At 36.8% G+C, this 27,229-nt stretch overlaps 1 protein-coding gene and 1 long non-coding RNA gene across 2 annotated transcripts in view; one reads left to right on the top strand and one right to left on the bottom strand.

The window, feature by feature from the left end:
* Positions 1 to 27,229, bottom strand: part of arhgap10 (Rho GTPase activating protein 10) — a 61,799-nt gene that overhangs the window by 19,131 nt on the left and 15,439 nt on the right. The window contains exons 2-18 of the mRNA XM_015045691.1: positions 25,523 to 25,618; positions 24,829 to 24,890; positions 21,633 to 21,704; positions 21,329 to 21,430; positions 19,522 to 19,632; positions 18,742 to 18,846; positions 18,339 to 18,468; positions 17,660 to 17,766; positions 17,436 to 17,530; positions 15,896 to 15,977; positions 15,260 to 15,302; positions 15,106 to 15,174; positions 14,119 to 14,193; positions 10,153 to 10,237; positions 8,003 to 8,061; positions 5,825 to 5,930; positions 3,167 to 3,326 (exon numbers count right to left, since the gene is read on the bottom strand). Of these exons, the coding sequence (XP_014901177.1) occupies positions 3,167 to 3,326; positions 5,825 to 5,930; positions 8,003 to 8,061; positions 10,153 to 10,237; positions 14,119 to 14,193; positions 15,106 to 15,174; positions 15,260 to 15,302; positions 15,896 to 15,977; positions 17,436 to 17,530; positions 17,660 to 17,766; positions 18,339 to 18,468; positions 18,742 to 18,846; positions 19,522 to 19,632; positions 21,329 to 21,430; positions 21,633 to 21,704; positions 24,829 to 24,890; positions 25,523 to 25,618 (1,559 nt within the window). The remainder of the gene's footprint in view (positions 1 to 3,166; positions 3,327 to 5,824; positions 5,931 to 8,002; positions 8,062 to 10,152; positions 10,238 to 14,118; positions 14,194 to 15,105; positions 15,175 to 15,259; positions 15,303 to 15,895; positions 15,978 to 17,435; positions 17,531 to 17,659; positions 17,767 to 18,338; positions 18,469 to 18,741; positions 18,847 to 19,521; positions 19,633 to 21,328; positions 21,431 to 21,632; positions 21,705 to 24,828; positions 24,891 to 25,522; positions 25,619 to 27,229) is intronic.
* LOC106955483 (uncharacterized) lies at positions 7 to 24,544 on the top strand. Its single transcript, XR_001426586.1, has 3 exons — positions 7 to 2,973; positions 17,020 to 17,023; positions 24,504 to 24,544. It is a non-coding gene; the product is annotated as an uncharacterized LOC106955483 (long non-coding RNA).

The raw sequence follows: 27,229 nt of genomic DNA, 5'->3' as shown, positions 1-27,229 counted from the left end.
ATGCACAAGTGAGTAAGTCTCTAACCAAACAACATGCATTGCACAGAGACTCTATTAGCAGAAGCACATCCTCAACTGACCTCACAAGTTTGAAAACTCAGTCTTTCTGTTGTGGTAGATTGGGGAAACAGTATTTACAGCTTTCAAAAAAGTTGCACAGCACACTGACTGGACAACAAAAATATATTGCGCTTAAAAAGATTTTATTTCTCCCTAAAAAAAAAAAAGAGAAAACAAGAGCAGCTCCACACAGACCATAAATCACACCCAATTCAAAAATATGGGTCTGAGTTAAGGTGACTTTTCCCCTCAGAGAAATTGACCCACTCTCTGAAAAAGCGAGAAATAAAATAAACACACTTTTGGACTTGAGAAAGGTTGGCGAAGTGGTGCAGGCTGTTTACACTGGACCATGTTTACATATAAACTTTAGATGTGGAGTTGAAAGAGAATAGGGCTACAGAGGAGAGGAAGTCTCAGCAGAGCCTCGGAAAGGATCACAGACGAGGGGGGAGGAAGGGGTGCAGAGTGAAGGGAGGAGAGAGAAAGTGGCAGAGAAAATGAGACGGAGTGTGAACGAGAGAGACGCAGAGGAGGGGAGGGCATGAGAGAGAAAGTTTGTAGAAAAGAGGCAGATAGGAAAAAAAAAAAAAAGTGAGAAATCTGATATGGCTGAGAGTTTCTGCTGCCTCGCTCTGCAGATGGAGGTGAATGTAAAACAGAGTCTAGTGTTGGTATCTGGGGGTATCAACAGTCTGGAGTGGGACTCAGCTGTGAGGAAAGTTAATGCCTGTCTGTCTGTCTGTCTGCTCAGCTTTTCCCCTGCTCTAACATGCTGTACTTTCCAAAATGCTCTTGCTGCATTCTAACACTACATCTTTTATCACCAGGCCGGCGTCGGGCACACTGGGTAGATTCAGAGTGGAGCTGTATACGTACGCAGGGCTGCTGATGCTTTTGCTTTAGCACATTTATATACCCTGTTGGTTTTCAGCTGCCTTCTGTGGGGTTCGCAAACAATTTTGGATTTGTGAGCTTGGGTAAAAATATTATACACAACGCATATCTTCAATTTAATGAACCAACAGGAAGGGGGTAAGAAAAAACGTTTTAAAGCTCAGGTTCTCATCTGACTCTGTGAAGGAAGAAGTGCTGCTCCTAATAGATTAGAAACCTAATCTCAGAACCTTTTCTGCTTTGACACAAAATCCTCTCCTTTTTAATTATTGCATTCAGAAAGACTGAGAATTTCAGAAATACAGAAAATATACACAATTATCTGATCATTAATCAAACTATCGGAACACCAGGTGTAGCAGCCAAGTTTAAGCACTTGGAGCTCCCCCTACTGGCCAGATTGAAATGTTTTGCAAGTTTAGGAACTTCAATTGATACCTTTCTTCCTGCTGTGCCAGAAGCATATTTATATCACTTATTATTTGCACAGAATGAGACACAATTTACAAAATTTCACATAATTCATGTTCACTTCCTGAACATTTGTTCAAAACAGAAATATTTTGTTGCAGTCAACAGAAGACAGGAAAGTCACGTACAATCTGGGTTTCTGATCAAATAAGTGATTTCTCTTTGTCACCAGCAATAACTTAACGTGATAAAAATAAAACAAGACTTGCAAACATATTTTTGCTTTGCTTGCACCTTCGTTATCCTTCAGTATCAAGTAATTACATGTCACCAACGGTGGTAAACATAGCCGCCTCATGCAGCTTTCTGTTTGTCACCTGATATTTCCGCATCTTTTTGTTCATCTTGAGTTTCACAGGACACATTGCCTTCAGTAAAAATAGCACTGAATGCCAAGTCGAAACACAATTATGAAGAAAATTTTGCACTGCCAGAATGAATCAAAGTCTCACAGTAGCTCCGTACAGTGGGGGATGCAGTTACTTGATCTCCTGCTGATTTTGTAAGTTTGCTCACTTAGAAATAAATGAAGACTCAATTTTTTTATTGTCTGTTTATCCAAAACCATGAAAAAACGTTTTTTTTTATGTAACTAAGATTAATTAGTATTATATCTGTTACTGCCCAGCCACAATTCTGGCTCTCATGTTCGTCATGTGCCCTTGTAGCACACAAATTACAATCAATCAATGTATGTATTTATTATAGATAGCCTTGACCTTACCCTAATGATGTTACTAAAGAACATCTACCCAAAGAATCGGTTTCTTCCATTCTAACATTCCCACAAGAGATGCATCAAGAAGCAGGCTGGTGACTGGAATAGGCAGCATGTCAGTTTGATTGGCCCTGAGTGGTGACAGCAGAGTCAGAATGAAAAACAAATCTGATCAGTGAGCAGACCCTGCCTTTAGCACTACTAGGTCATGGGTAACAATAACACTCTTCAATGTGGAAGCTGATAATGGGAAGGAAGACTTCAAATTATCTATATTTAGTGTCAGTGAGAGATCAGATGAGAAAGTCAAGACCTCGAGAACAGGGTAGAGCGCCCTCTAAGGGTCGGGAGACGTTTAAAGTGTAACTAATCCCCAAACTGAAAAACTGCCTAAATTGGTTACTTTGGTACCATCTTTATGTTTCTGAGCAAATTTTTACAGTTTGGTGTAAATTTGTTTAGTTTTGCATAAAACCGTCTCAGTGCTGGCCTCTTTGGGCTGAACGGGGCCTAACCAGGTGAATTCTCCTAGATGTTTGAAATGGGATGACTTTACGTCACTCAGCCCGATTCAGGAATAAAACCGTCTGAGTCAGACACACAGTCCCACCTGGTGGCGAGTCAGTAATTATCACTAACACTTGGCTGCCGCTGATGCTGCCAAAGGTAACTAAACCAGTTATTAGGTTGAGGGGATAATCACTTTTCACCCAGGGCCACGTAGGTTTCCAATTTCCTTCTCCTTTAATAATAAACACCTTCATTTAAAAATACTTGTGTTGTCTTTTACTAATAGTTAAATTGCTTTAATGTTCTGAAACATTTAAGTGTGACAAACATGCAAAAAAAAAGGAATTGAGAAAGAGGGACAACACATTTTCACTGCATGTGTGAGCTAAACTTTCAAATCAGAAAAGGATCAAATAGGTATTTTCATAACCAAAGTTTTAAGTTACATCCCATAGAAAAGGTGCAATTGTAAGTGAGAACTGCTCTAAGTAAATGATAAATCTGCGCTACCTTTTTATGATGTTCAATGAGGATTTCCACAACAATGTTTTGGAACTTGAGATCCATGATGGCAGCGACGGTCTCCTCCTGCGGCCTCATCAGCGTGGGACCAAACACCACGCCCAGGTTGGCGACGGTCATCAGATTCTGTTTGCTGTGAGCTGCAACGCTGAGGGAAAAGAAAGATCCTTTAACATTTTAACTCAACGACCCAATTCAATGTTATGCCACATTAATAAGAGACAGAAGTCTGCAGGGACAGAATTTGTGTATTGAAACAAATTGCAACCAAAAAGCAACATCATCAAATAAATTATCCAACTTTGCTCAGATATGTATTCATATTGCACCATAATGCTGAGTTTTATATATAAAAATAAAAAGTGCAAGTGTCTACTAATGACAGGACTACACCCCTGGTCAGCTTTAATGAAGTCGTATTTTTGGCCTATTTTAGATTTGATCCTGTTACAATTACAAACTTCAAGAATTTTTGAGAAGACTTTATGTGGCATCCAACAACCATGATGCATGCTTGTAAAGCAGAAAGAAAACAATATTTTTTTATGGATAAAAATCTGAAAAGAGTAATGTACATTTTTATTCAACCAATATTTTGCCAATTCTTTTCTGTAAAATACCTCAGATTCAGTTTGGATATAGAGAACGTAGATTTATACAATTTCTTTGAAGTGTTATGATCACATCTCCAATGTTTTCATAACGGAAAACATATTGGAGATGCAAAAGAAAAAAAATTAACTGCTTTAAAAAGGTATTTACAAAAAAAAAAAAAAACTACTAAAAAAACCACCCCTTCTTAATCTTATATTGTATCATGTACTTGTGTATGTTTTCCATAAACGGGTTGCTTAACATATTGAAGTCAATGTTCTTTTGTAGGATGTTTTCAAAATAGTATAATTCATTAGTTTTGATCTATGGCATCTATTTTGTATTTGTTTATCTTTGTAGTTATTTTAGTTTTGAATATGTTTGGGCTATGTGCGCCATATGTTTTAGCTGTTTAAGTTGAATGTGTGGAACCTAGGAAGAGTAGATGCAGGAACTGATCCAAAAGACGCCAACAAATTTCCAGTTTTGTCACAGATTCTCTGTGAAATTTGGATAGTTTTACAAGATCTTTCAGGATTTACAGTATTTTGCTCCATCCATCTTCATATTAATTCTTACCTCTATTCCCAATCCCATTTCAGAAAAGAATCCCATATAATAATGCTACCACCACCATGTTTGACTGTGGGAATCGAGTGTTCAGGATGAAAATATGCTATTTTCCAAGTTTACCAAATGTTAAAGGAAGGTCTCACCTGATCAGAGAGCATTGTTTCACATGTCTGCTCTTTACACTACATGTCTTGTGGCGATCTGCAGAAGCAATTATTTGACTTTTGTTTAGCAATTATTTTGCTTTTATTGCTCTTCTTAAGGCCAGATCTGTTGAGTATTTGACTTCAACTTGTCTTCCGGACAGATTCCAGAAGTGAATATCTTCAGCTGGTCTCTATGCTTTTTGATCACCAATGGGAATAGTTTGCACTGGATTTTCTTTTACAGAAAGAGAAAAGATAGATAAATACAAAATCATCTATCTTGTGTTGGTCTGTTGCACAAAAATCCCACTAAACTCGTGGAAGTTTGCGGTTGTAAAATTAAAAAATGTGAAAAAGCTCAAGAAATATGAATACTCTGAACATCCATTTCAAAACTAGGACAGCAAGGTGGTCATAGGAGTGGAAAAAACCCTTAATTTCAAGTTATCTAGACTGGTGAAGAGATTTCACACTCAAACACGATGATGCGTGTCAGAGCTGAAGAGAGACAGTTTAAATAGCTTCAAAGAGTGCCTTTGAAGACAAAAACATTGGTGACACTCACATTTATAACATCTCTGCAACCATTTCAGATACGAGTGTGAAATTCTGGCTTTGCTTCCTTCCCCTGCAGGACATGCACACACGCCAACTTTAGAAAAATATTCAAGTCTCCAGTCTGGAGAATTTCACGCTGGATAATCCAAATTCAATTTCAATAGCGCTGCCTTATTTTTTTTTTTTCTAAACTAGAGCCTGATTCTACAGCGGGTTTCAATGAAATAAGACTCACCAGACTTCTACTGCCTCAGGGAAGAGGGATTATTTACTTATCTTCAATTTGCTCATATTTAGTTTATAAAAAGCTTGCTGAGGTAAAACCTTGTAATGTTGGCAAACATTATTTCCTAAATATTTTCCTTTTATCTAAATGCTAAATAAGTGATTCATAATAGAGGGCCAACCAGGGGTGAAAATAATGCTCTTTGATAAAAAAAATAAATAAATAAAAGCTCCACTTTGACTCTATTGTTGTTCTGAGGCCACAAATGGGCATGGCAAACAGGTACAATAAGCCGATATAATTATCCCCTTTAAGCAACTTGCATGAAAATTGCCCAAGAAAAGACAAAAAAAAGTCAAATTTGTTAGCAAGCAGTGAGTAGACATGGAAGAGATGGAGTGACAGCAGGGAAGGGGGAGTGAAGAGAGTGGGAGTGAGGGAGATGGAGAGAAAAAGCATGTGGAGTGAGAACGAGGAGACAGACATGAAGAGCAGAGAGAGAGAACTGAGAGAGAGGAGGCGGAGATTGGGTGAACTATGACCACTCACTTGGCCAGATGCTTCATGAGCAGCCCGAGGACTAGTCGGTTCCTCTCCGGTAGTTTGTGGACCAAGTGGTGGATGGCTTGGATGCGAGACTCGGGACTGCCGCCCTCTATTCAAAACGCAGGAAGAAAAAACAGCCACGCACTCATTTTAAACTACAAGGATTTTTAAAGTGGCAAAGAGCCAGAGCTGCTCAGATCAAATATTAAACTTCCATCAGGCGATTCAATGCTGAATACTCAGTTTATCTGAGTTGTACACAAACAGATTTTGAACTGAAGTTGAAGAAAATAAATGAGAGTGAAGAAAAAAGTTTTATCACTTCAAAAAAAGCATGTTCATTTTATTCATCTAGACACTTGAAATTGAAGGAGACTTTTCAGAACACCGTCTTAGGAGTGATCACCCTTACTGTGAAAGATTACAGATTACAAGAAGACGCCTTCCTGCTCAAGCAAAGAGGTGCGATGAGTTGAACCTTCTCTGAATTTGGCAGCAGAGTCCAAATAGCTGGCAGGAGGGAGACGGCTCTACGCTGCTGTCGCTATCGTGTTAAAAAAAGGTTGCATAAAAACCTCCAAGATCAAGTCTTAAACATTTCCTCACATGTGAGCATCTGAACGCCCACGCTGCAGCGCACACAGACACACTAAATATCATTACTATGGGAACGACAAGGATTTAAACATGTGGGGAAAAAAACAGCTTCTTATGGATGCTGTCATCCATCAAAAAAATAAAAAAAATAAATAAAAAATTCACTGCTAATCCATTTTTCCTCCCCTCGTTATGAGGGCATTGCGAGTGCCTGATAAAAACATCATCCTGATCCAATTACAGCACTTGTTGTAATAAGACTCAAGTTTGGCTCGCTTTGAAGGCAATTCATGCAAAAAATGATGCCGTGTGGGTGGGAGAGAAACTACCGTTTTTACAGCTGAAGGTTACCGGACAATTATGATCTAAAACCTCCATTAGCTTATCGTCTTTATATGTTACAGTTGTAAAAGGTATGCAGATTTTGTCAACAAAAGTTGTAGGAAAATATGAATAATTCTAATTTTTAGGACAATTAGATTGATAAAGAAACACTTCTAAAGTCAAATATGACAATATATGATATCTACAGAGCTACTTAATGGCTGCTACAAAAATAATTATAAAGACAAACTATGATGTCATTTAAATTTAAAAAATTTAAATGCATTAGAAACACATTCTATTCCCACTTACAACCTAAAGAATGGTTTAACAATTTGGAATCAGTTTACATAAAATGAGGGGAATTAAATGTTCAGCTGTTCAGAAAGCAGAAGTGACTGCATTTCTTTTTCAAACTAAATAAACATAAACATAAATAAACAGAAATATATTAACATTTAGCTACGAATCGCTGAAGCAACATTTGGATCAAATCTATTAACTTTTCGTTTTAAAGCACCCTTCATACTAAACATAAATCCAAGTGCTGTATGAAATTAAAAACAACAACCCTGAAAAATTAAAAACTAATAACATGTTGTGTTGATTATACATTTGATATGTGGAATCAAATTAAGTGCAGGGCTGAAAAGAACCCGCAGTTTCTGAAGGGATTTTTAATTTCTCTCAGCCTCATGTCCAATGATTTAAACTTGAGCTTTGTTCTGATTGAACTGCAGACAGTTTTCTACCATCAAGGTGTTTATATCCAAGACAAAATAATAATAAAACTGTTTTTATTGCCCAGGGATCATTAGGAAATACAAATATGTTTGTGTGTAGCAGTGGAAGCTCATTAAATGCCTCCTAATGATCAAGTGCAAATTAAAAAGTATGTGGGGCCTAAAATAGAGCCTTGGGGGACACCAAAGCAAGTCTCATGAATTTGTGAGGAGCACAGTTATATAACCAACTCATTTCTGAGAACTGCTTCACATCTGTGTTGCACTGAGTCAACTTCTAGCCTCTGATCAGATATGCCAGCTTTGGATGACTGGACCACACTACACAATTCCTCTGCGATTCTGGGTTTGGCTACAGAAACAACAGGTTTTATATCACCCAATGATCATTTGTATATTTCATATTAAATGTGCAAAATGATCTATCCTGATCTTGTTGTCACTTTGAGAGATAACACAATCTGCTGTTGAGACGTAATTTTCATCTGGGTGAAACAATTGGGATGTTGAAACTTACTTGCTGGGTTGATGAATTCCTTATAAAGTCCATAGGTCATCAACGGCTCAGGTAGGCTCCTTCAACAAGACAGTGAGAGGATAAGTATGGAGGGAAGGAGAGGAGAAGGAAAGAAGAAATGAGCAGCGGGGACAGAAATAGCCGGCACATTGTTTTATAGTGTCTGCACACAGCAGTGATTAATGCGACTAGGCCACAGGATGGAATTACAAGGTACACGGGTTGATATAACCAAGTTCATCTGAAGGTACATTCACAGTGCAGCTGGATTACAGCCAAAAATGTTTAGCTAAAGAGAAAACGGAGGCATCAGACCTGCTTTACTCCAGCAGGTGCAACAATACAGGTTTAATTAGAGCTTTAAAAAAATATTTATTTAAAAACACTTTGGAGTGTGTTCGAACTCTTAGCATATTCTCAATATCAACAAAACTACGTCACACTCTGCAGATACACCAGTGGAAAACAGCAGTATCATTGTGCTGCTGCATAAGGGGGAAAGATGGAATTTCCATTATTATCATGAATATTAATATTATTATGAGTAGTATTTTTGATTTGAGCATAAAAGTTCATTAAACTTTCAGATTAATTAGCCAGGTTTAGTATTATTTATAAAATAATATTACCATGACTTTGTATAAGCCAGCAAAACATTATTGTTTATTAAAGTTGGTATGTTAGAACAGCCCCAAAAATGACTATTTGATAATACAATGCAATTTAATTTAACTTAGAAGAAAATATAACTTAATAAAATGGTAACATATGACTGTAGGAAAGATTACTTGGGGTGGAATCAGCAGCAACCAAAAGTCAAGAACTTACTGGAAAACTGAGGTTCATTTCTCTTCCTGTAAAAGCAATTTGCAGCTTCAGAATGTGGTTTATTCGGGGAGGGCGGTCAAAAATTCACTATAATTGAACAAACCTGTACACACAAGCCTGCATGGCCAACCTGGCTACACAAACTGAGACTACAGTTTTAATTTTCCTCGACCAACAAGGCCTCTTTGATCCGTTTCTCTTACATCCTTCAAGAACAAATAAAACTGCCTTCGATTGTTGAGGCCAAAGTACATTTTGAATCTTTGTGAATTGTAAACCAATTATGCCCAGTATAGACCTAGACAAAGTGTGTAAGTTGTGACAATAACTTATCTAATGATTTATGTTAAAAAATAGATTGATAGCGTCAGAAACTGGATTTTCTTGTATTCTCAGAAGACCATAAGAAATACCGGTAAAATTACAAGATTGTAAACTGATAGTGCTTTTAAAATACCTTTAGAATTACAATGCAGGAGTAAGCATGAGCAAAACAAAAACGGAGTGGTATATATTTTTTTCATTTACAGCATTTATGTAGCTTTTTAAAACATGATTCCTTCATCTAAACCTCATCTTGTTTTGGCAGACGCTACTGTAACTGCTACCTTAAAAAGAGGAGCGGCAAGTTACAAAGGTCTTCCTTTTCATGTGATACAGTACATAAAGTGTCAACTAAATTTCACTTGAGAGAATTTATAAGGTCTTGTTCAGTTCACCCTGAAGTCCAAATAAAGCTGAAACAACTTACATGTGCAGTAAAAACAACTCTTTGCCTGTAAACTGGATGTGATCTTTAAAACGGTGGAAAATGTGCCCATACTCTTAAAATTAAAAATATGATCTAGTAGTCTTATTTGATGACTCTAAGACAAAAAGAAACAAACAGCTTCCAACATATTGGAATACTGTACAATTGATGCCTTTTATGAAATTTCACGAAATTTTCACAAAAGGAGGACAAAGGAGATTTTAAGCGAGTTGATTTATTCTAGTAATGGGGGATAATTGTTCCAGCTTCACAGTTTCTGAAGGATGGGAAAATTGCAGGCAAAAGTAAAAGTGATGAACTTATAGGCTGAGGAATAAATTCAAGTAGAGCGACATGATGTAAGGAATAAAGTTATAATTAAGGCTTTAGATGAGCGCAAACATCACAGTAGCATAGAGAGACATAATGAGGACAAGACTCTTAACTCAGGCTAATCCCTGTAAAACCTAAAAGGTAACAGGAATGAAAAATCCTACTTACCACCAAGCAAAACATCACCTGGTATACTTTCAAATTATTTGTATTTGTACATCATATGGCTGAATCTTACCTCAGATAGAGCTTTAGTGCACTCGTTATCGTCTTGACATCCCAGTCTTCACTGGCTGATAGGTCCACTTCGTTACTCTTCTCATCTAAACAAAACATTAAGCAAATCTTTACTTTTATTTATCTGCAAAGTAGAAAAAAAAGTATTCTGCACTGTGAGTTACTGTGGCCTATTTTGTGGGCAGCCCAGAACGTCCAAATATGTAAAATAAATATGAACATGTTGTTAGTCATTTGAGGATAAAAGCATTGTTGGTAGCTCTGGGGACCAGCTGTATTCCCAGTGGACGCAGAAAGAAGTTGCAGTTTTGTAGAGAGCGGCTAGTTCTATACTCATTATAAGTTTAATTAATCCCTTACTACTTCGCTGACTCCACAGGGACTTAAGAGGTGTGTGGTACTGAAGTTTCAGGGAGCTGTAGTCATACGTAAGAAAAACTCTCACAAATTAGAGGAGATGTGGAAGTGCAATGAGTCAGTGAAGTGTTTTGAGTAGAAAACATGCTTAGAGGCCTGAGTCACACTGACAGGTGGCAGTTGCCCTGATAGTAGTGTGGTTTTTCCTTCTCATTTCATCTATGCACTGCAGGCAGGCAGCAGGCAGGATTGTGAGGTTCTCTGGCTGCACTCGCTACAAAAATGACCTGTCTAATGTCAACTTCTGGAAGTAAATATTTGAAGCTGAGTGTGTCTCTGTGTTGAGGATTGATGGGGTCTGCACACACTCTTCTGGCACTAATAGACCTGCCTGTTACAGTGAGGCCAGGTATTCAAAAAAACAAAACAAAACAAAAAAAAAGACAGATGGAGCAGCAATGCCAGGTACAGTACAAAAGGAAACCATAACATTCATCTTGGTTATTATTTCACATTAAATAACAAGTTAATGCCATGTGATGACTTCAGCATAATGAGAACAAGTAAAGGGAACAGCCACTGTAGAGATAAAGCCCCTTAACACCATAAGAAGATATGTAATGAACAAAAATAACATTTTTGAATAAAATTTTCAAATAAATTGTTCAACTGTAAATAGAATGGATGCCCAAAATTTTACCACAACCACCTACATAAACCTGAAAACTTTGAATAATTCTAAAAACACTTACAACTGACCATTTTAATACTTCACCATCCAATGCATCACACTTGGATTGATTAAGCCTGAACTGGGTAGCAAATCTAACAGCAGCAACACCATGTATGTAGAACTGGTAAAGACGAGTTGCTGACATTCAAAACAGACATCAGATTGGGAAAGAAATTAACTGCGACTGAGACTTTGAACATTGCGTGGGATTTTGATGTCATACAGGAACAGGAATCTGTTTTCACACAGCCAAGAGAACGCATCCCGTAAGCAGCAGTTATGTGAATTAAAATGCCCTGTTGGTGTCACAAGCCTGACGAGAATGGGCGTACTGGTTTGAAGTGATAGAAAGGATACAGCAGCTCAAATAATCTCTTGTTTCAACCAAGGTAGCAAAAGACCATGACAGCTCTTCTACAAACAGGAAACAGAGGCTACAATTCCCACAGGCTAATCAAAATCAGATGATAACAGATTGCCTGGTCTGTTGAGTCTTGATTTCAGCTGCAACATTCAGATGGTCAGACTTTGGCATAAACAACATGAAAGCATGGATCCCTCCCGCCTTGCATCAGCAGTTCAGGGTGCTGGTGGTGTAATGGTGTGGGACAAATCTTCCTGGCAAACTCTTAACTAAACATGGCTTTGACATCACACTCTACACTATGGTGCAGCCATCTTCTATTTCACTAGAAGAAAACCAAATTCACAGCTCAAATTATCGCAAACTGGTTTATTAAACATTAAACCAGTCACCAAATCACCAAAAGAACATATTTGATTGAGCTTGACTGAGAAAGTCACATCACAAATGTACAGCCAATAAATCTGCAGCAACTGCAGGATTCTAGGTTTAATGGTGGAGAACTGGTAAATAGATTATTTCCTGGAAAATCTCTGGCAAACAGCCAGAAATGTGCCTTTGTCTTGTTGCTGACCGTGTTCCTTTATGACCAGACTCAGTAGGATTTTATGTATTCATTAGCAAAAATAAGAAATAAGAACAGAAACGATTAAAACAAATAGGCCTGCCTATTTTAATTTTTTTTCCCAAAATGACCAAGTAGAAGATGAAACATGTTATGAATTTCTGCTCCTCTCCCCACATTAAATTAAACCACACATTCCCATCATTCAGAGCTCAACTATTTCACACATCAACTAAAACAATAACCTTTCGAGACACCCATCCTATACAACATATTTACCAATCTATTCTACCATTTGGTTGTTCTCATACATTGGTTTTAAAATATCCTTCTCTTAAATTATAGCCCCTCTCTCTGTCACACAACATTTTTGTAATATTTGAACGTAAATTGTACATGTTTAGATTTTACAAGGTGCCAGAATTTCAGTACATTCCATTTAAAAAAATGAAAGATTTTTATGTTTCCAGTGTAGCATTCTGATTGCTTTACTACTTTAATTGCAGAGTAATACACACCACGTCACAAAGTTCAAATTACACTGCACACATCTGCAGAAACTGTGATTCTAAGATGTCAATTTCAAATAAAGTTTCAGATATTTCCAACATCTTGAATCTTTGGAGCAATGAATTGGAGAAATTTTGAAGACAAGATGTACCTCATAAAATGTCCAATGAGCTTATTTTATTATTATAATAAAACCTACACTGATTTCTAACAACACTAGTAACTATTAATCTCGTCTCATCTTGTTCTGCGTATCATTTATCGTTTCTTGAGCTGGATGTATTAATACACGCCATCTTTTTTGTAATTTAAGAGTCAGATAGTCCACTGTATTGTTCAGTTCATTGTAGAAAACCTGTATTTCAGCTGCTTTTACAGAAAAATGCTGTAAAATATTACTGTTTGCCAGTCTGTCTACACCAGATACTCAGATTCAAGCTCACTTTAACAGTTTTCTTTCTTCCTGTCATTCAATAGGAGCCGCTTTCTTTGTTTGCACTGTAATGGGATGGGAGAAGATTTTTTTTCATAAATCAGCATGTCCTTGCTGACTGGACTGTGGCCATATCTATGACTAAGAGATGAAATGAAGTATGGTGGAAGAATCTCAAGTCTTTCTTCAGGGTCTAAAGCTTGTTTCACCCACTCAGCGGGAGCTGCTTCATGTATACAAAGTTTATTTACGCATCTCTTGAGAAGATGGGCGAACACCATGTATTTTCCTTTCCCTCACAATAATCTGTGCTGCAGTGGAAAGCCAAGACTAAGGCTCAAAACTTCCACCATAATCAGGCTGTAAAACTTCTCAAAGTTTTGCAGCAAAGTGTTAATGGTGTCTACAGCATGAATCGGCAGGTTGGCAGACTAGAAGGTTTGAGAGAGGAAGCTGAGACAGTCTGGCGGCTGCCTGAGTTCGTTGTCATTCTGAACACAGGGCTGAAAGTGAGCTGGTGTCTGCTGGAGACAGCAGGAAACCACAGAGCCGACAGAGAGCAATAGAAAGGACAGAGGACAAGGTAAGGAGTTGGTTGAAAGGGAATACAGACAAGCAAGAGGCATAGGGGTGATTGAGAAAGGCAACTGACAGAATGAGCCTGCCACGAGAACAGGAGAGGCTGGCTTAGTGGTGTGTTGATGAAGCAAAGCCCAAAAAAGCTCAAGAATACCAATTGGATGGACCGTGTCTGGGTGTTTGGAAAGGTGATGGGGGGGTGGTAACAAGCCTTAGCAAGGCAAATAATCACTCTGACACTTGTTGCATATCAGAGAAGTGGTACAAATAAGCTAAGACACTTGTAATCTTTTTTACAATCACTTCAAATGGACAGATCAATTATATTGGCAGGCTAACTCCATGAAAATAAACTAAGATGTCATTAAAACATTTCAAAAATACATCTGTTGACTACAGTGATGAAAAATGCTTGATGTTACTCACCAATCATTAATGAGAGTAGTTTCTGGACCTTGGAGCTTACACCCCCAACTCTGTACAGACCTTGGTCATTAATGCCTATCGAGTAACAAAGACACAAACAATAAAAAGATGCAGAAACAAATCTTTTGTCATTAGGAGATTTAAACAAGTTCACTGAAACAAAAAGTGAATCAGAAAAACTATCTCAAACAGATGAATTACATAATTTGTACAAGGCAAGCTGCCTGCAGCACCTGCTCACTTCATGTTCTCTAATAGTTGGAGAAAGTCTGCCCCCTTGTGTACAAACAGGCACACTACACAGACAACTAATTATCAAACAGACACGCTGCACAGACAACTACTGTAATTATGAATCACAAAAGTGCTTTTATTCAGGAAATAAGTATGGCACATAAAATGATTTAAATGCAATGAATACATAAAAAACATTGACTTAGAATTATTTAAGAAAAACCCATAAATGAATAACAAGTGGAAATAATTAAAGGAAACTTTAATGCAGGACATGTTTGATTAATGTAATGGACCATCAAAGTAAGTTGGTGAGATTAAAATGTTAAAGACAAAGTAACCAATCACATGTTGGGGTCTATTTGACTTTTTAGATTGTCAAATGCTGGAACCTAACTACTGACATTTACATAAACACTTATAATATTTATCTAAATGCATTTATTAAGATGTTAGTTGAATTGTTTTCTGATAAATCATTTGCTGGATAATGTTACTTTTGCCCTTGATAACTAAAGCAGATTTTCATGGATAAATGTATCCAGCTGAAGGCCTTTAAACCACTGGTGTCAAACTCCAGTCCTCGAAGGCTGACATGCTGCAACTTTTAGATGCATCTCTGTCGACACTTAAATCTCATAATTGGGTCATAAGCAGGACTTGGACATGAAAAGAATGCAGGACACAAGTCCTTTTGGACAGGAATTTGACACCCTTGTCCTAAAGTAAAGATTATACATATTTTGAACTCACTTCTCGTTTCTATTGCAGTGATAGATTTCTTCACAAAACTTAAACCCATGTCATCCAGCTGGGCATCGACTACAAGTTGGGGAAAAGAAAAGTTTAAGAATATTTTTTCAGTATACTGTTAAAGCCTTCAGACCTTGTGCTGCTAGAAACTTACTTCCTCTTTCCTTAGAGAGAGTTCTTCCAAGACAGCAACCAATCTGAAAAAGAAAAACACTTTCTTTAATAGAAAAAAAAAAACTAACTGAAGCTTCTTTCAGTAAAGTGGACATACGTTATATATAAATTCACACAAATCACACAGATTGATACGTATTAAGTGTTGTTTGTGTCTTAAGGTATTTCATCATGGGTTTTTTTTGTGTAAGGTTTGTAAAAGTTTGATTTTAATGTAATGTTTGTTGTGTGGACCCCAAGAAGAATAGTCTCTATTATGGTAGAGACTAATGGAGAATCTTAAATAAAGAAACAAATAAATCTGAAGTTATTTTAAAATCGTCCTTAAATAGTAGGATCATTTTAAAAGTTAAATGTCCATCCAAATGGACATTTAATTTGATTTTTAAAAAATGTTTTTAATGAGTATAAACTCTGGCTTTCTTGAACTGCTTCCAAAAAACACATTTTTTTCCCTTCATTTAAATGCTGTAGGGGTGTAGAAATTAGCTAAATGAAAAAATAATGTTTTTAAATGAAAAATGCATCACATATGTGTCTAGTAAGTCAACCACAAAAGTCTGTTCTAAAACGTGGTGTGTGTGATGCATATGATAACACCATGAGGTTGACTCACAGGTTCCTTCCCTCCCATGGCGTGCATCCAAAGCTTGTGGTCATCCTCTGACAGCGCCTGCACAGTTAGCACCGTCCCAGGCCTGTGAGAGAGGCATGCCACGTTAGCATCAGACAAAGCCTTTGAGTTACTGTACAGCAAGACACCGAGCTATTTAAGTGTCAGGATGAAACATTCAGGGTGCTTAGCATTATGCATGCCAAAAATACACACTTCCTGCCAAGGACACATTCCCCTTGGATTTACTGTAACTACAAACATAAGCCTTCTCAGACTCTCCAACTGGTTTATGACATCCATAATCATGTAAGGGCAGATGGATATCAAATTATTTGTGACAGTCAGAATGGATGCGCACACTCAAATTTCCATTCTAAATAAGGGGCATTGCTCATCTATTAATACTGCTGAAAAGAGGCTGGGCACAATTAAGTTGTTTGACTGAATGGGTGTCTGTTACTGCAGGGGTGAGAAGTCCTGCTATTGCATGCTCTGCAGTCCAAGATGAAATGTAGGTGAAAAGGGACAAAAACGTTGATGTGGTTTTACTGTGACCTATGAGCATGTCACTGAAGGCACGCAGGAGGAAATAGCTACCAAAGCAGTTGTGTGGCTTATCTGATAAAGTGATGAAAAAAAAACAAAAACAAGTTTCATTCATTCAACTCTCAATATCAAAACAAGATGAACTGGCTCTGTCTCTCTCAGTTTAAGGGGCTGGGTTATCTCTGTATGTAGTTACATATAACTATTTTTTTCCTCTTAGTGTTTATTCAATCAGCACATCTCTTAGTGTTCTGATTGGATGTAGTTCCTTGCTTGAGGGGGTATCGGCTGAGACAACGCTGCCAACAACCAAACATTCTCTCTCTCCTGCTATCAACTTTTTACTTTTCTTTAACTTAAGTGGTCCCACATCAGTTCTTTCTTTTTTGTGAATATGCTCCGACTTAAAGTCAAATTCTGCTGGATGTTTCTTCCTGTTAAAGGGAGTCTAACCTCTCCACTGTTGCCACATGCATGCTTGGTATGAGGGATTTCTGCATAGTCAACAACACGATGCAAACAATGATCTATTGTTGTTACATGCTTGTCCAGGAGGAGGGAATGCTACAAATAAATAGATGTGTCCCCATTAGAAAATGTTTGCAAAACTTTGCGATTTTCTGCTTACGTCGAAAAAACAATTTTACGATTGCTGTGTTTTCCAGGTCATCAAATAAGAACCACAATTAAAATCATACATGAATACATTTACTCACACGGTAAGTCATCAAGAGATGTTCCCATAGCATTTTTGTGTAATACACCAGTACACCTTATTCTAGTGCAAAAAATAACTTTTTATTGAAAACATGAGTTTTTTTTTTAAGTTAGCGTGTTTCCATTAGTTCCAATTTGCTCGATTTCATAGATAATGGAAACACAGTTACAGATTCCATGCAGTGTTCTTGGTTTCCTGAGATAGAAAACTCTTGTTTTGCAAAGTGCCTTGAGACGACTCATGGCATTATAAAAATAAACTGAATTGAAATCTTACCTGTCTGTTATGTCCAGCTCCAGGCAGAATCTCCTGTCCAACATGTCTGTTGTTTTGCGAACGCAGGATTTGAGTGTGACAGACTCCGTCTCACCCTAAAATGAGTTTATTACTTACACTCTGAAAGGTTTTCATAAAAAAATAATAATAATAAAAATACCTACAATGCTAAAGCAATAGCTTAGATTTCTAAAAAGTCAGCACTGCATACTGTGACTACTCACAATCTTTCCACCTGATCTGTGGTCAAAAGTCACCATGTGCAGAATCTTCTGCTCTTTGACAAAAGTGCAGTAGCGTTTGACCCAGCTTGAACCAAAGGGGGGTGGTCCTGAACAAATTATACAACACAGGAAAATTAAATGTGAAAGGTGTCTTTCATAATATTTTTAGTTGATTTTCGTGAGACAAATTTTGACCTGTTGGGGTTGATTGTTATATAATAGCTCGGGTAATAAGTCTTTTTCACAACAGTTATGACAAAGATAAAAATAAATCTACATGGAATACATTGCATGAACACGGCATCTACACGGTGAAGCATACTGATGTCAGTATCATGCTGCGGGAAAGCTTCTTTTCAGCAGGAAAAAAATTATGCTGTTCACAGATGCCTTCAATCAACTCTATCTGAGAATGAGTGATTTTGCTAAAACATAAAGCTGGCTAAACAAAGAGCTGACTCTCGGGGGCTGAATACAAATGCACGCCACACTTTTCAGTTCAGCTCCACTTCACAGTTGATGATTGAGTGTTAAGTCAATTAAAATAAACTGACATTTGTGGCTGTGATGTGAAAAAAAAATATCTAAAAGTAAATCTGACTGAACAGAAATACTTTTGCAAGTCACTTTATTTCCAAATAGGTTTTTTCTAAGTTTCTGCTTATTCATATGACCTTACGTTTTTCCTGCATATAGAGGTATCCTTCAAAACTGATGGGGCTGGTCTGTCTGTATTCTTGTGGTGTGTCTCTAATCCGCTTCATCAGCTCGTGCACCTCTGACCGCGTGCCCTCGAATCGACTCCTTGTCTGGGTGGGAGAGGAAGCAAATACACACCCCAGGAAGTGAGTGTAGGATGACCTTCCTAATAGAAGGGCTATGCATTTCAAAACAAGCATGGATTTTTCTGAAAACACTGTGAACTTGATCAAATTTGCCACAAAACACAAAAACAAGCAATTAGATCTTCAATAAAAAACAAAAAAGGAAGGACTTTTATAATATACATGTTCTTTCCTTTATAAAAGGAATCCCAGATAAATAAAATCATTTATTTATCTGGGATAGTTTTTTTTTCTTACATTCTGAATATTGATCTGCAGCTCTGTTTTATAATGGTCAAAGTCCTTGGCAAGTTCATATCCCTGGTGATAAAAGGTGAATACAGCCTGAAAGAATGCCAGCATCTACAAAAAATGAAACAAATATGAGTTAGTAAAGTCTCCCACTATTCTGTAACAAATATAACAATTTAACTGTAGGAGACCAACCAATTTGAAAAATAAACTACATTTACAATCTCACACTTTACTTCATATAAATTCATGAGATCGGATGTATCCATCAGGTCAGAAAGAGTTTTCAGTGATTAATGTGTGTCAGTTCCTTCTGAAAGCGTTTTTTCTACCAAACTGCAGCGGTAGAACACTTTTTTGCATTAGGGTCCTAAATCTGAGTAATAATTTAAGTTGGGTGGCTTTGTTACATACATATGTCTGTGATGTGTTGAAAAATGAACTTTGTTTTATGACATGTTGACTTTCTATCCGTAATTTAAGTTTTTCTAAGTCTCAACTTGGGGACAAACTTAAAACGTTAATATTATTTACAAGGCTTAAAAAGACTTGAGTTCAACCTAACTAATCATTTTCATTATGACTGATCAGTTATTAGTGGCAGAGCATTAATTTGTTGTTTGTTTAACCCAACTGTCTAAATATGGCTAAAAAAATTAAACTAGATTGATGTTGGATCGATGTTTTGATGGATCACATCAGCTAAACAGTTTCAGTTTCTGGTTCTCCAGGTTAGGAATCACTGATATGCTAATCAAAACTGCATGAGTTTGGTTAGCCACTCACAGGTTCCACACATTCAAACTTCTTCCTCTCCTGGATCTCCTGCAGCTTGCACACATATTCAAGTGATTCCTCCTGAAAGTGCTGCCTCATGAGTTCCACCTGGCAGTCTGCCTGGAGAGGTGGAGAACACACACCATGATAATTACAGACATGTGGAGGAAAGGAAGAAACACACGCTTGCTGCTTGGAGAACTGAACGTCTTCTTTTGCCCTCAAAGTATGGGATTGAATTATTCCTCAACACATTTGCAGTGGGTAAATCTACTGCTGTCAGTAAACTTCACATAAAAATAACTTTGGCAAACAGGTCTGCCTCAGTGCACTGCCTCAGACTCCTAATTTGCAAAGCAAAATCAGAGATGCACGCACACAGGCATCTAACAGGAAAGACAGAAGGACGTCTAGGAAGCTCAAATTAAGGAGTGCTTTGCCAAGGACAGGACAGGCTCCAGTAGTCAGTGTCAAAGTGAACTTTAAAGTTAAAAAAAAAATGCCGGAAAGATGAAATGAACGGGAAACTGGAAATGTGGAAAACGCCTTAAAATGTAGCCGTTGTGTATAGTCGCAAAATCTTATTCATATTTCCCAAACTATGTTTTGTATCCATTTCTTTTTTTTTCCCTGAACACACCATTATGCCATTAAAAATGTTGCAAAGCACAAACAAAATGGGTAAAATTATAATTATTTACAATTTTGATCCTGGGCAACCAATGTAATAACTGTAATTGTGTGTGTTTTGCAGGAATACAAACAAGAGTGAGATTAAGAGCAAGTTAGGGGCCTGGTAGGGATCTATTATAACCACAAGTAAAAATTACACAGACCTCAGTTTTAATCCACCGTTTCCTGACTGGGAACTGGAAACCATGACTCTTGTCAATGAAAAGGATTTTAAAATAAACAACAGTGCACTACAATGAGAAACGGGGCAGAAATAGGCTTACTGACAACTTCTGAGCTACAGCAAGAAATAAAATATGCCGATAGTTAAATATAATTTGCAAAATATCAATTAGTACATTAAAAATCCATAAATACTTGAAACCCCCTCTGATCTGATATTAAACAACTGCCTACTAATAGTTTAAACAAAGTATACCTTGATACACATTGGATACTGTACAACAGAAGCTAACCTCTACAGTCTTCTTGAACACAGCCAATCAGTGCCAAGGAAAATCAATACTGCTCATAGATTGGCTGCTTTGCAAACACCAGCCAATAGCATATCAGGAAGAATGGGGCCTAGGCAGTTCAGCTTTCCAAGCTGCATTTTCTTTAGAATATTTTGGAGTTACAATCAACAAATCCACAATTACGAACCACGAATTATCCACACACGAGCTGAACGTTCACATGCTGGAGTCAATGACATCATCACTGTTCTGTAAGTTGATTATCTTGAATGTCATGAATGAAGTATTGGTACAGTTAGGACTGTTTATAACGTGTGACGGAAGTTGCTGTTGGTAGCCCTGGATCAGAACAGAACAGGCTGCCGAAGTAATGTTCACAAGTTCAAGCCTCCGTTCTGGCTGGCCAACACAAACAACATGGCATTAACGACGGACAAAAACAAGATGTCAGAAGGGTTACATAAAACGCTGCTGGTTTCCAAGCAGTTCATAATAATCAACTAAAGGTTGTATAGCAACGACTGATCCAGAAACTGCAGAAAGCAGCAGTAGCCCCAAGTCCAACATGTCAGTGAAAACCAAACACAGTAAACAAGCAAGTGTAACAAAAAACCTAACTAGAAAGATTTTTCTTTTTTTGTGTGTTATGTCCTTGGAAAGATAAATACCTCTTGCAGCTGAGGCTCCTTCTTCTTTGCCGACAAATTTAAAAGCTTCTCCAGGGAGCTGTAGTACTTTTCTGTTTCTTTTTCATACCTTTTTCTTTCCGCCTTGCAGAAAAAAACAAAACAAAAAACAAAAAAGTGTGATTAGTTTCAGAAAAAACAATATTCAAAAGAATTAAGCTGGTCTCTATTTTTAATCATCAATTATAGCTGGCAAACAATCTAAAAGGTTATCATTAAGATTCAAATAGATCCACTAAAATTAAGAAGAAATTAGGAGAAAAAGCAATGAAACATCATACATTACCCTCACGTTACCGAGCTGCTCCTTCCTGAACTTCTCGAGGGGTTTCATTAAAGTTTCTGTGATGTTTCGCATCTGTAGCGAGAACAGATATTATTTTATCTCAATAAAATATAATTACTTTCTAGAACATCCAGTAACTCAAACACTGGAAACCAAATAATCCTTTTGGTATACACAGTACAAAGATTTAAAAGTAGGAATTTAAGTGATAGAACAACAAATGATAGACCAAATAATGGTGCTTTTCAACATTTTATATAAATATCCATCATCTACAAATTTGCCAATCAGTGCCAAGGAAAATGAATGCCGCACCAGGATTGGCTGCCTTGCAAACGCCAGTCATTAGGATGCCAACTGTGACTAGTCAGGGGTTCATTGTATCTGATTATTGCTCGTCTCACCCAGCTTGTCAGTTTAGAGTTGTGTCCTTCATTGTTGGAGGATGGACTGATCAGAGCTCTGGGAGATCTATTCAAAGTTCAGGGTTTGTGTTTTAGAACAAAACCTGGCTTTAAACCTTTTCAAAGGTGCATTTCTAGACTTGTTTGCTGTGATTCCTGTGTCTTCACAATTCTGTTCTGGGGTTAATCTACAAATCTACATCCCACTTTTCAAATGTTCATCTGCAAATTAAAGTTTGAAATCCATCCTGCTTTCTGTTGGTTTCAGTGTAAGAAAAAATATGAAATGATGAAAAGGTATCAAGTCATTTGCAAGGCACTGCACCAACAGGCCTGTCGCAATAATCAATAAATCATTAATCGCTTGATAAATTAAAACAAGCTCAATAATTTCCATTTGAATGATTTATTGTTCTCTTTTCTCTCTTTCTAACAAAAACTAGATGACAGAAGTCTTCTAGTTTTTTCAAGTAGTCCTTTTCTGAAGGACAATTTTGTTTACAGACATCAGTTTCCATTTTATTTGTTGTTTCTGTTTTGTTGTATTTTAGATATTTAAGATGTCTTTCAGTTTCAGTGTTAAATGTTCATTAGAATTTAAACTTTATTTATCTTTGAAAATGTGTTCTTGGTTTACTATTCCATTACCTTTACATTACTTGAAAATGATCTCAAAACAACAATGTTATAGATTTATTGCAATAACCGCTGGCGCAATAAAATGTCGTTATTGTAACAGGCCTACACTGTACTAACTCAATTACTTATGTTGTATATTTGCATTTTGAATTTATTTACAACTAAACTTGTAAATAAAAATGCATGCTTTTATGGCTGTTTATGTAAAGTACTAAATTCTACATAAACATGAACAGAGAGCTTGTGATGCAACCAGTTGTTAATGTTTTAGTCGTTTCTGCTGCGCTGGCTGCAAGGCATGTCTGTACATGCATACTGCTTCCTCTGTTTGCAGTGTGATGTCATCACTCTGTGCTGAGCAGTGCTTACCGCTGCGGTCTATGCTTGGCACAACCATCATATCAGTCAGCCACTGATGACAGGTTCTCACCTTTACCTCAGACACTACAGACAGACATTACCTGGAAAACTGACTTTTACACAAAATCTCAGGCACTGTGTAAAGCGTGCAAGTATCACTAACTTCAACTATCAAATATCACTAAACAAAAGTCTTCAAATGGCTCCAAAGTACTTCTGCTTCTTAACTACCTGAGGTGTGATTTCAGTAGCTCTTAAAATACCTGACTTTTAACACCGCTACCTTAGTCACATGTTAGTTTTATGAGTAAGGAGTTGCAGAGCCGTGGACTTGCTCCCAGTTGCTCCTTATGAGATTTGTCTTATGTAAACCTATGATGTTTATAATGTCCAACTGCGATGCAGTCAACTGTGCAGCCACTCCCAGGCAGCTGATCCAGAAACATGAAGAAAAACTGTTCAAACATTAGCAATAATAGAACTGGTTGACTGTGTCACCTGAATGATGTGGGTATGAGAAATACTCGAAATAAATATCTTCTGAGCGTGTATCAAAGCTTTTTGCGGTTATTGAATAGCAAAAGGATTCTCATCATTCAACAGAAGAGATGAGATACAAATGCATTTGCATTCAGGCATGAACTACAATCAATTCCTACATATTATTGATATGTATACAGGTTAAATGTGGTAAATGTTAAAGGAAGTATGAATATATACATGTGTTTTTCCATCTAAATATAATATAGCTTCTTAAAAATAAAATATATAATTTTAAGAAACAGCAATTTAGGTAAATTCTAACATGCCATAATTATCAGAAATAGTTAATTATTCTCTAAATTGACAAGTGAACTGTCCAGGTGGGTAAACATGAGTAATATTTTAAATTTTAAAAGAAAAAACTCACAGAAAACATGTATGACTTAAGAAAATATATAAGATAAAAAGCAACATATTTCAGAATCAGATGGATATCAAAAATATATGGACTTTAAATGTTAAACTGCACTGAAGATAAATATTTTATGGTGAAGGTGGGCCAATATACCGAGCAGCTGGTAAATTATTCCAGTACTCTGCCTTTTTTTTTCTTTTTTTTTATTGCAGCCACTCGACTCGCCTTGGTACACTCAACCAATAAACCAGTGAGGTGCATCTGGACAAATGGTTAACTCTATAAAGGTACACCAAAGTTTTAAGTAGTTCCAGTTTTAAATTTGTTATATGTGTTCCAATCCTTCAGTTTAAAGTTCTGAGGTAACATTACTTTACAAATCCAGCCTAATTAAGTAGGGATGCACAAATCCACTGTTTTTGTTTAGTATTGGCCAATACAGATCCAATAAAGAAAAACATTGCTGAATTGACTTAAAACGTTCCTTTTTTCCCCCCTTTTTTAAAACTTGTTTCTGAATACAGACATAGTTGTACTGAATTAGAAATTCATCTGATAATGCTGGACCAGTTCAGCACACTTAAATACACCAATAGTTTCACAAGCTTAGTCCAACTTAAAAAGAAAACACAACTTTAATTTGTTCATTCAGTGCAATTAGGATTGTAAATGTTAATGTAAAATACATAAAGAAACTGGCAAAAATAGGTTAACTACTTTAGCCAAATATGTAAAAATAAAACTACAACTTTGCTGAGCCAAGTCCAATTCACACAAAACACTGAAATAATTACATGTGGGCAGTTAAGAAATAATTGCAAAACATTGTGTGCATCTGGTCTCAAACCCACACTTATTTTTCCCAGGGTTGTAAATAGAGTTAAAACCTTCTCACCATCAGCTCTCTTTGTTCCTCTAGATTTTTCAAGAACATGGAAAACTCTTGCAAAGACTCATCTATAGAAGCAAAAAAAAAAAACTATAATTAGAATCACTTATTCATCCCGTCTGTCTCTTTCTCAAATACATCTCAGCTGTGCTACGAGCATCAATCAGTTTCACAAAATATTATTGAACATCTGCTGCAAATGAGGTTTCCAGGGAAGAATCTAAATTATTTAAGAGTTTGCAATAAAAAAACAGCATAACTAGTTAAATACAGTTAAATTACAAACATTTTATCTTAATTTAGCATTACATCCTACTTAAAATGTCTTAAGGTCTTAAGTAAAAGAAAATCACTTGTAATATGGTGTTAAGAAATTTATATCATACTTGTTTATTTTTTATATTGCAAGCAGCAGCTAGTTGTTTTAATCTGCCTAGAAACCTGATTTAAAGTGGGGTAAAATTAAGATAAAATATCATAGCTGAAAACAACAAAAAAACAAAACAAACAAACAAAAAACTAGCCAAAAAATAAATAAAGGAAATTGCAGTGAGGGTTGAATAATTCTAGCTGTGGCTGTTCTTAATTGGCTGGTGGAAAAAGAAGAGTAAACAAACATTTGAAGTGCATTTCTATAAAGACCGTGACAAAACCAGTGGTTAGTTCTGTCATCACACGAGAAGGGAGAAACCACTCTCACCAATGCATTTCTCATCATCGGTTTTTGCATCGCCGATGTACTCAAACTGAAACTCTCCCAGGCACTGGGCAAACTTTCGCTGAGCCATCCCGAGCTCTGAAAGGTAGTTGCAAACAGAACAAAGAAAAAAATAATAATTACAAAATATTTTAATAACTGCAAGTTTATATAAAAAAAGTTACATTCACAGTTATAAGAACATACAACAGTACCTAAACTAAATCAAATATTGTGCCAAGAGTCGATGCTAGGAAATCATTTACAGTCAAGAGATTTAATGTGTTTGAAAAGTAGGTTTGATGTGTTTGGACCACAATGCTAACATCCTGTCTGACTATATTCTGCTACATCCTGTTAAGCACACATCTATGTACAGAAGATGACACCACAAGAAAGAGCAAACTTGGTATCTGTCTGCAAGTAAAATGTTACCAAAGACAGCTGTCAACATATTTACCATGTTATGCAAATTGTACCCATAAAAGCAAAGACCTCAACTTTAGATTACCAAGTATGGCTATCCAACTCTATTACTACTGTGGTAGAGGACTTTGAGCTTAATATTACGTTTTCTGCAAAAAAAAACATATTTACCACGAATAAACATTGTATCAATTAGGATTACTGGATCTTTGTGTTATTTATTAATAATGTAAACTACATTAACCTAAAGTATTGGAGAAAGTATACAATGTCAAACTCATCAGTAAATTTTAGGGCTCAACAGATGGCCATTTTCTGGCCGATCTCCGATCTTTAAAAATCTTGACCTACTGACTCCAATCTTTGCAGATATCGATGTTTTGTGTGGGATGACTATTGTGACCAATCATCCCTCTCTCACAGCAGAGCAACAGCTGACAGTGGCCGATTTCCAGACTCTGCAGAGGCAGATAAGGCTGGTGCATAAACTTGGTTTTACGTGGACGCATTGGCCAGCCGATTTGTCAGTGCACCCATGGTACATTTTCAGCATAATTCCCAAAACCAGGATAAATCACTAAAAAATTAAGAAAATACAATCTCACATCTTCTCAGAACTCCAGCCAAACATATATATATATATCTCAAAAAAATAAAGGGAACATTTCACTTTATTTTTGTGTGTGGCTCCAAATCCATGCCTCCATTGGTTAATAAATTTGATTTCCATTGATGATTTTTGTGTGATTTTGTTGTCAGCACATTCAACTTTGTACAGAACAAAGTATTCAATGAGAATATTTCATTCATTCAGATCCAAGATGTGTTATTTGAGTGTTCCCTTTATTTTTTTGAGCAGTATATATATATATATATATATATATATACCGTGTTTCCCCGAAAGTAAGACAGTGTCTTACTTTCTTTTATCCCCAAAAGCCCCACTATGTCTTACTTTCGGGGTATGTCTTATATTGGAAAAAAATTGACGAATTTTTTGTTTTAACCATAAAATTAAATTAATTTAAGCAGGAGGTGGTAGTGACAAGTGCAGGGGACGGCGCAGGCGTGGGCAGGAGGCGGCGTGCAGCTAGATGAGAGGTGTTTCCCCGAAAAGTAAGACATATGTCTTACTTTCGGGGTACGGCTTATATTAGCCGACCCCCCTGAAACCCCCGATACGTCTTACAATCGGGGGTGTCTTACTATCGGGGAAACACGGTAGAAATAATTGACTCCATTCTGCCCACAAAGAAGTTGGGTATGAAACAACCATACTTGATA

Source organism: Poecilia latipinna, unplaced genomic scaffold, assembly GCF_001443285.1.
Source record: "Poecilia latipinna isolate Pla-1442-1.1 unplaced genomic scaffold, P_latipinna-1.0 Scaffold739, whole genome shotgun sequence".
Classification (NCBI taxonomy): Eukaryota; Metazoa; Chordata; class Actinopteri; order Cyprinodontiformes; family Poeciliidae; genus Poecilia; species Poecilia latipinna.
This window is presented reverse-complemented; position numbering and strand designations above follow the sequence as displayed.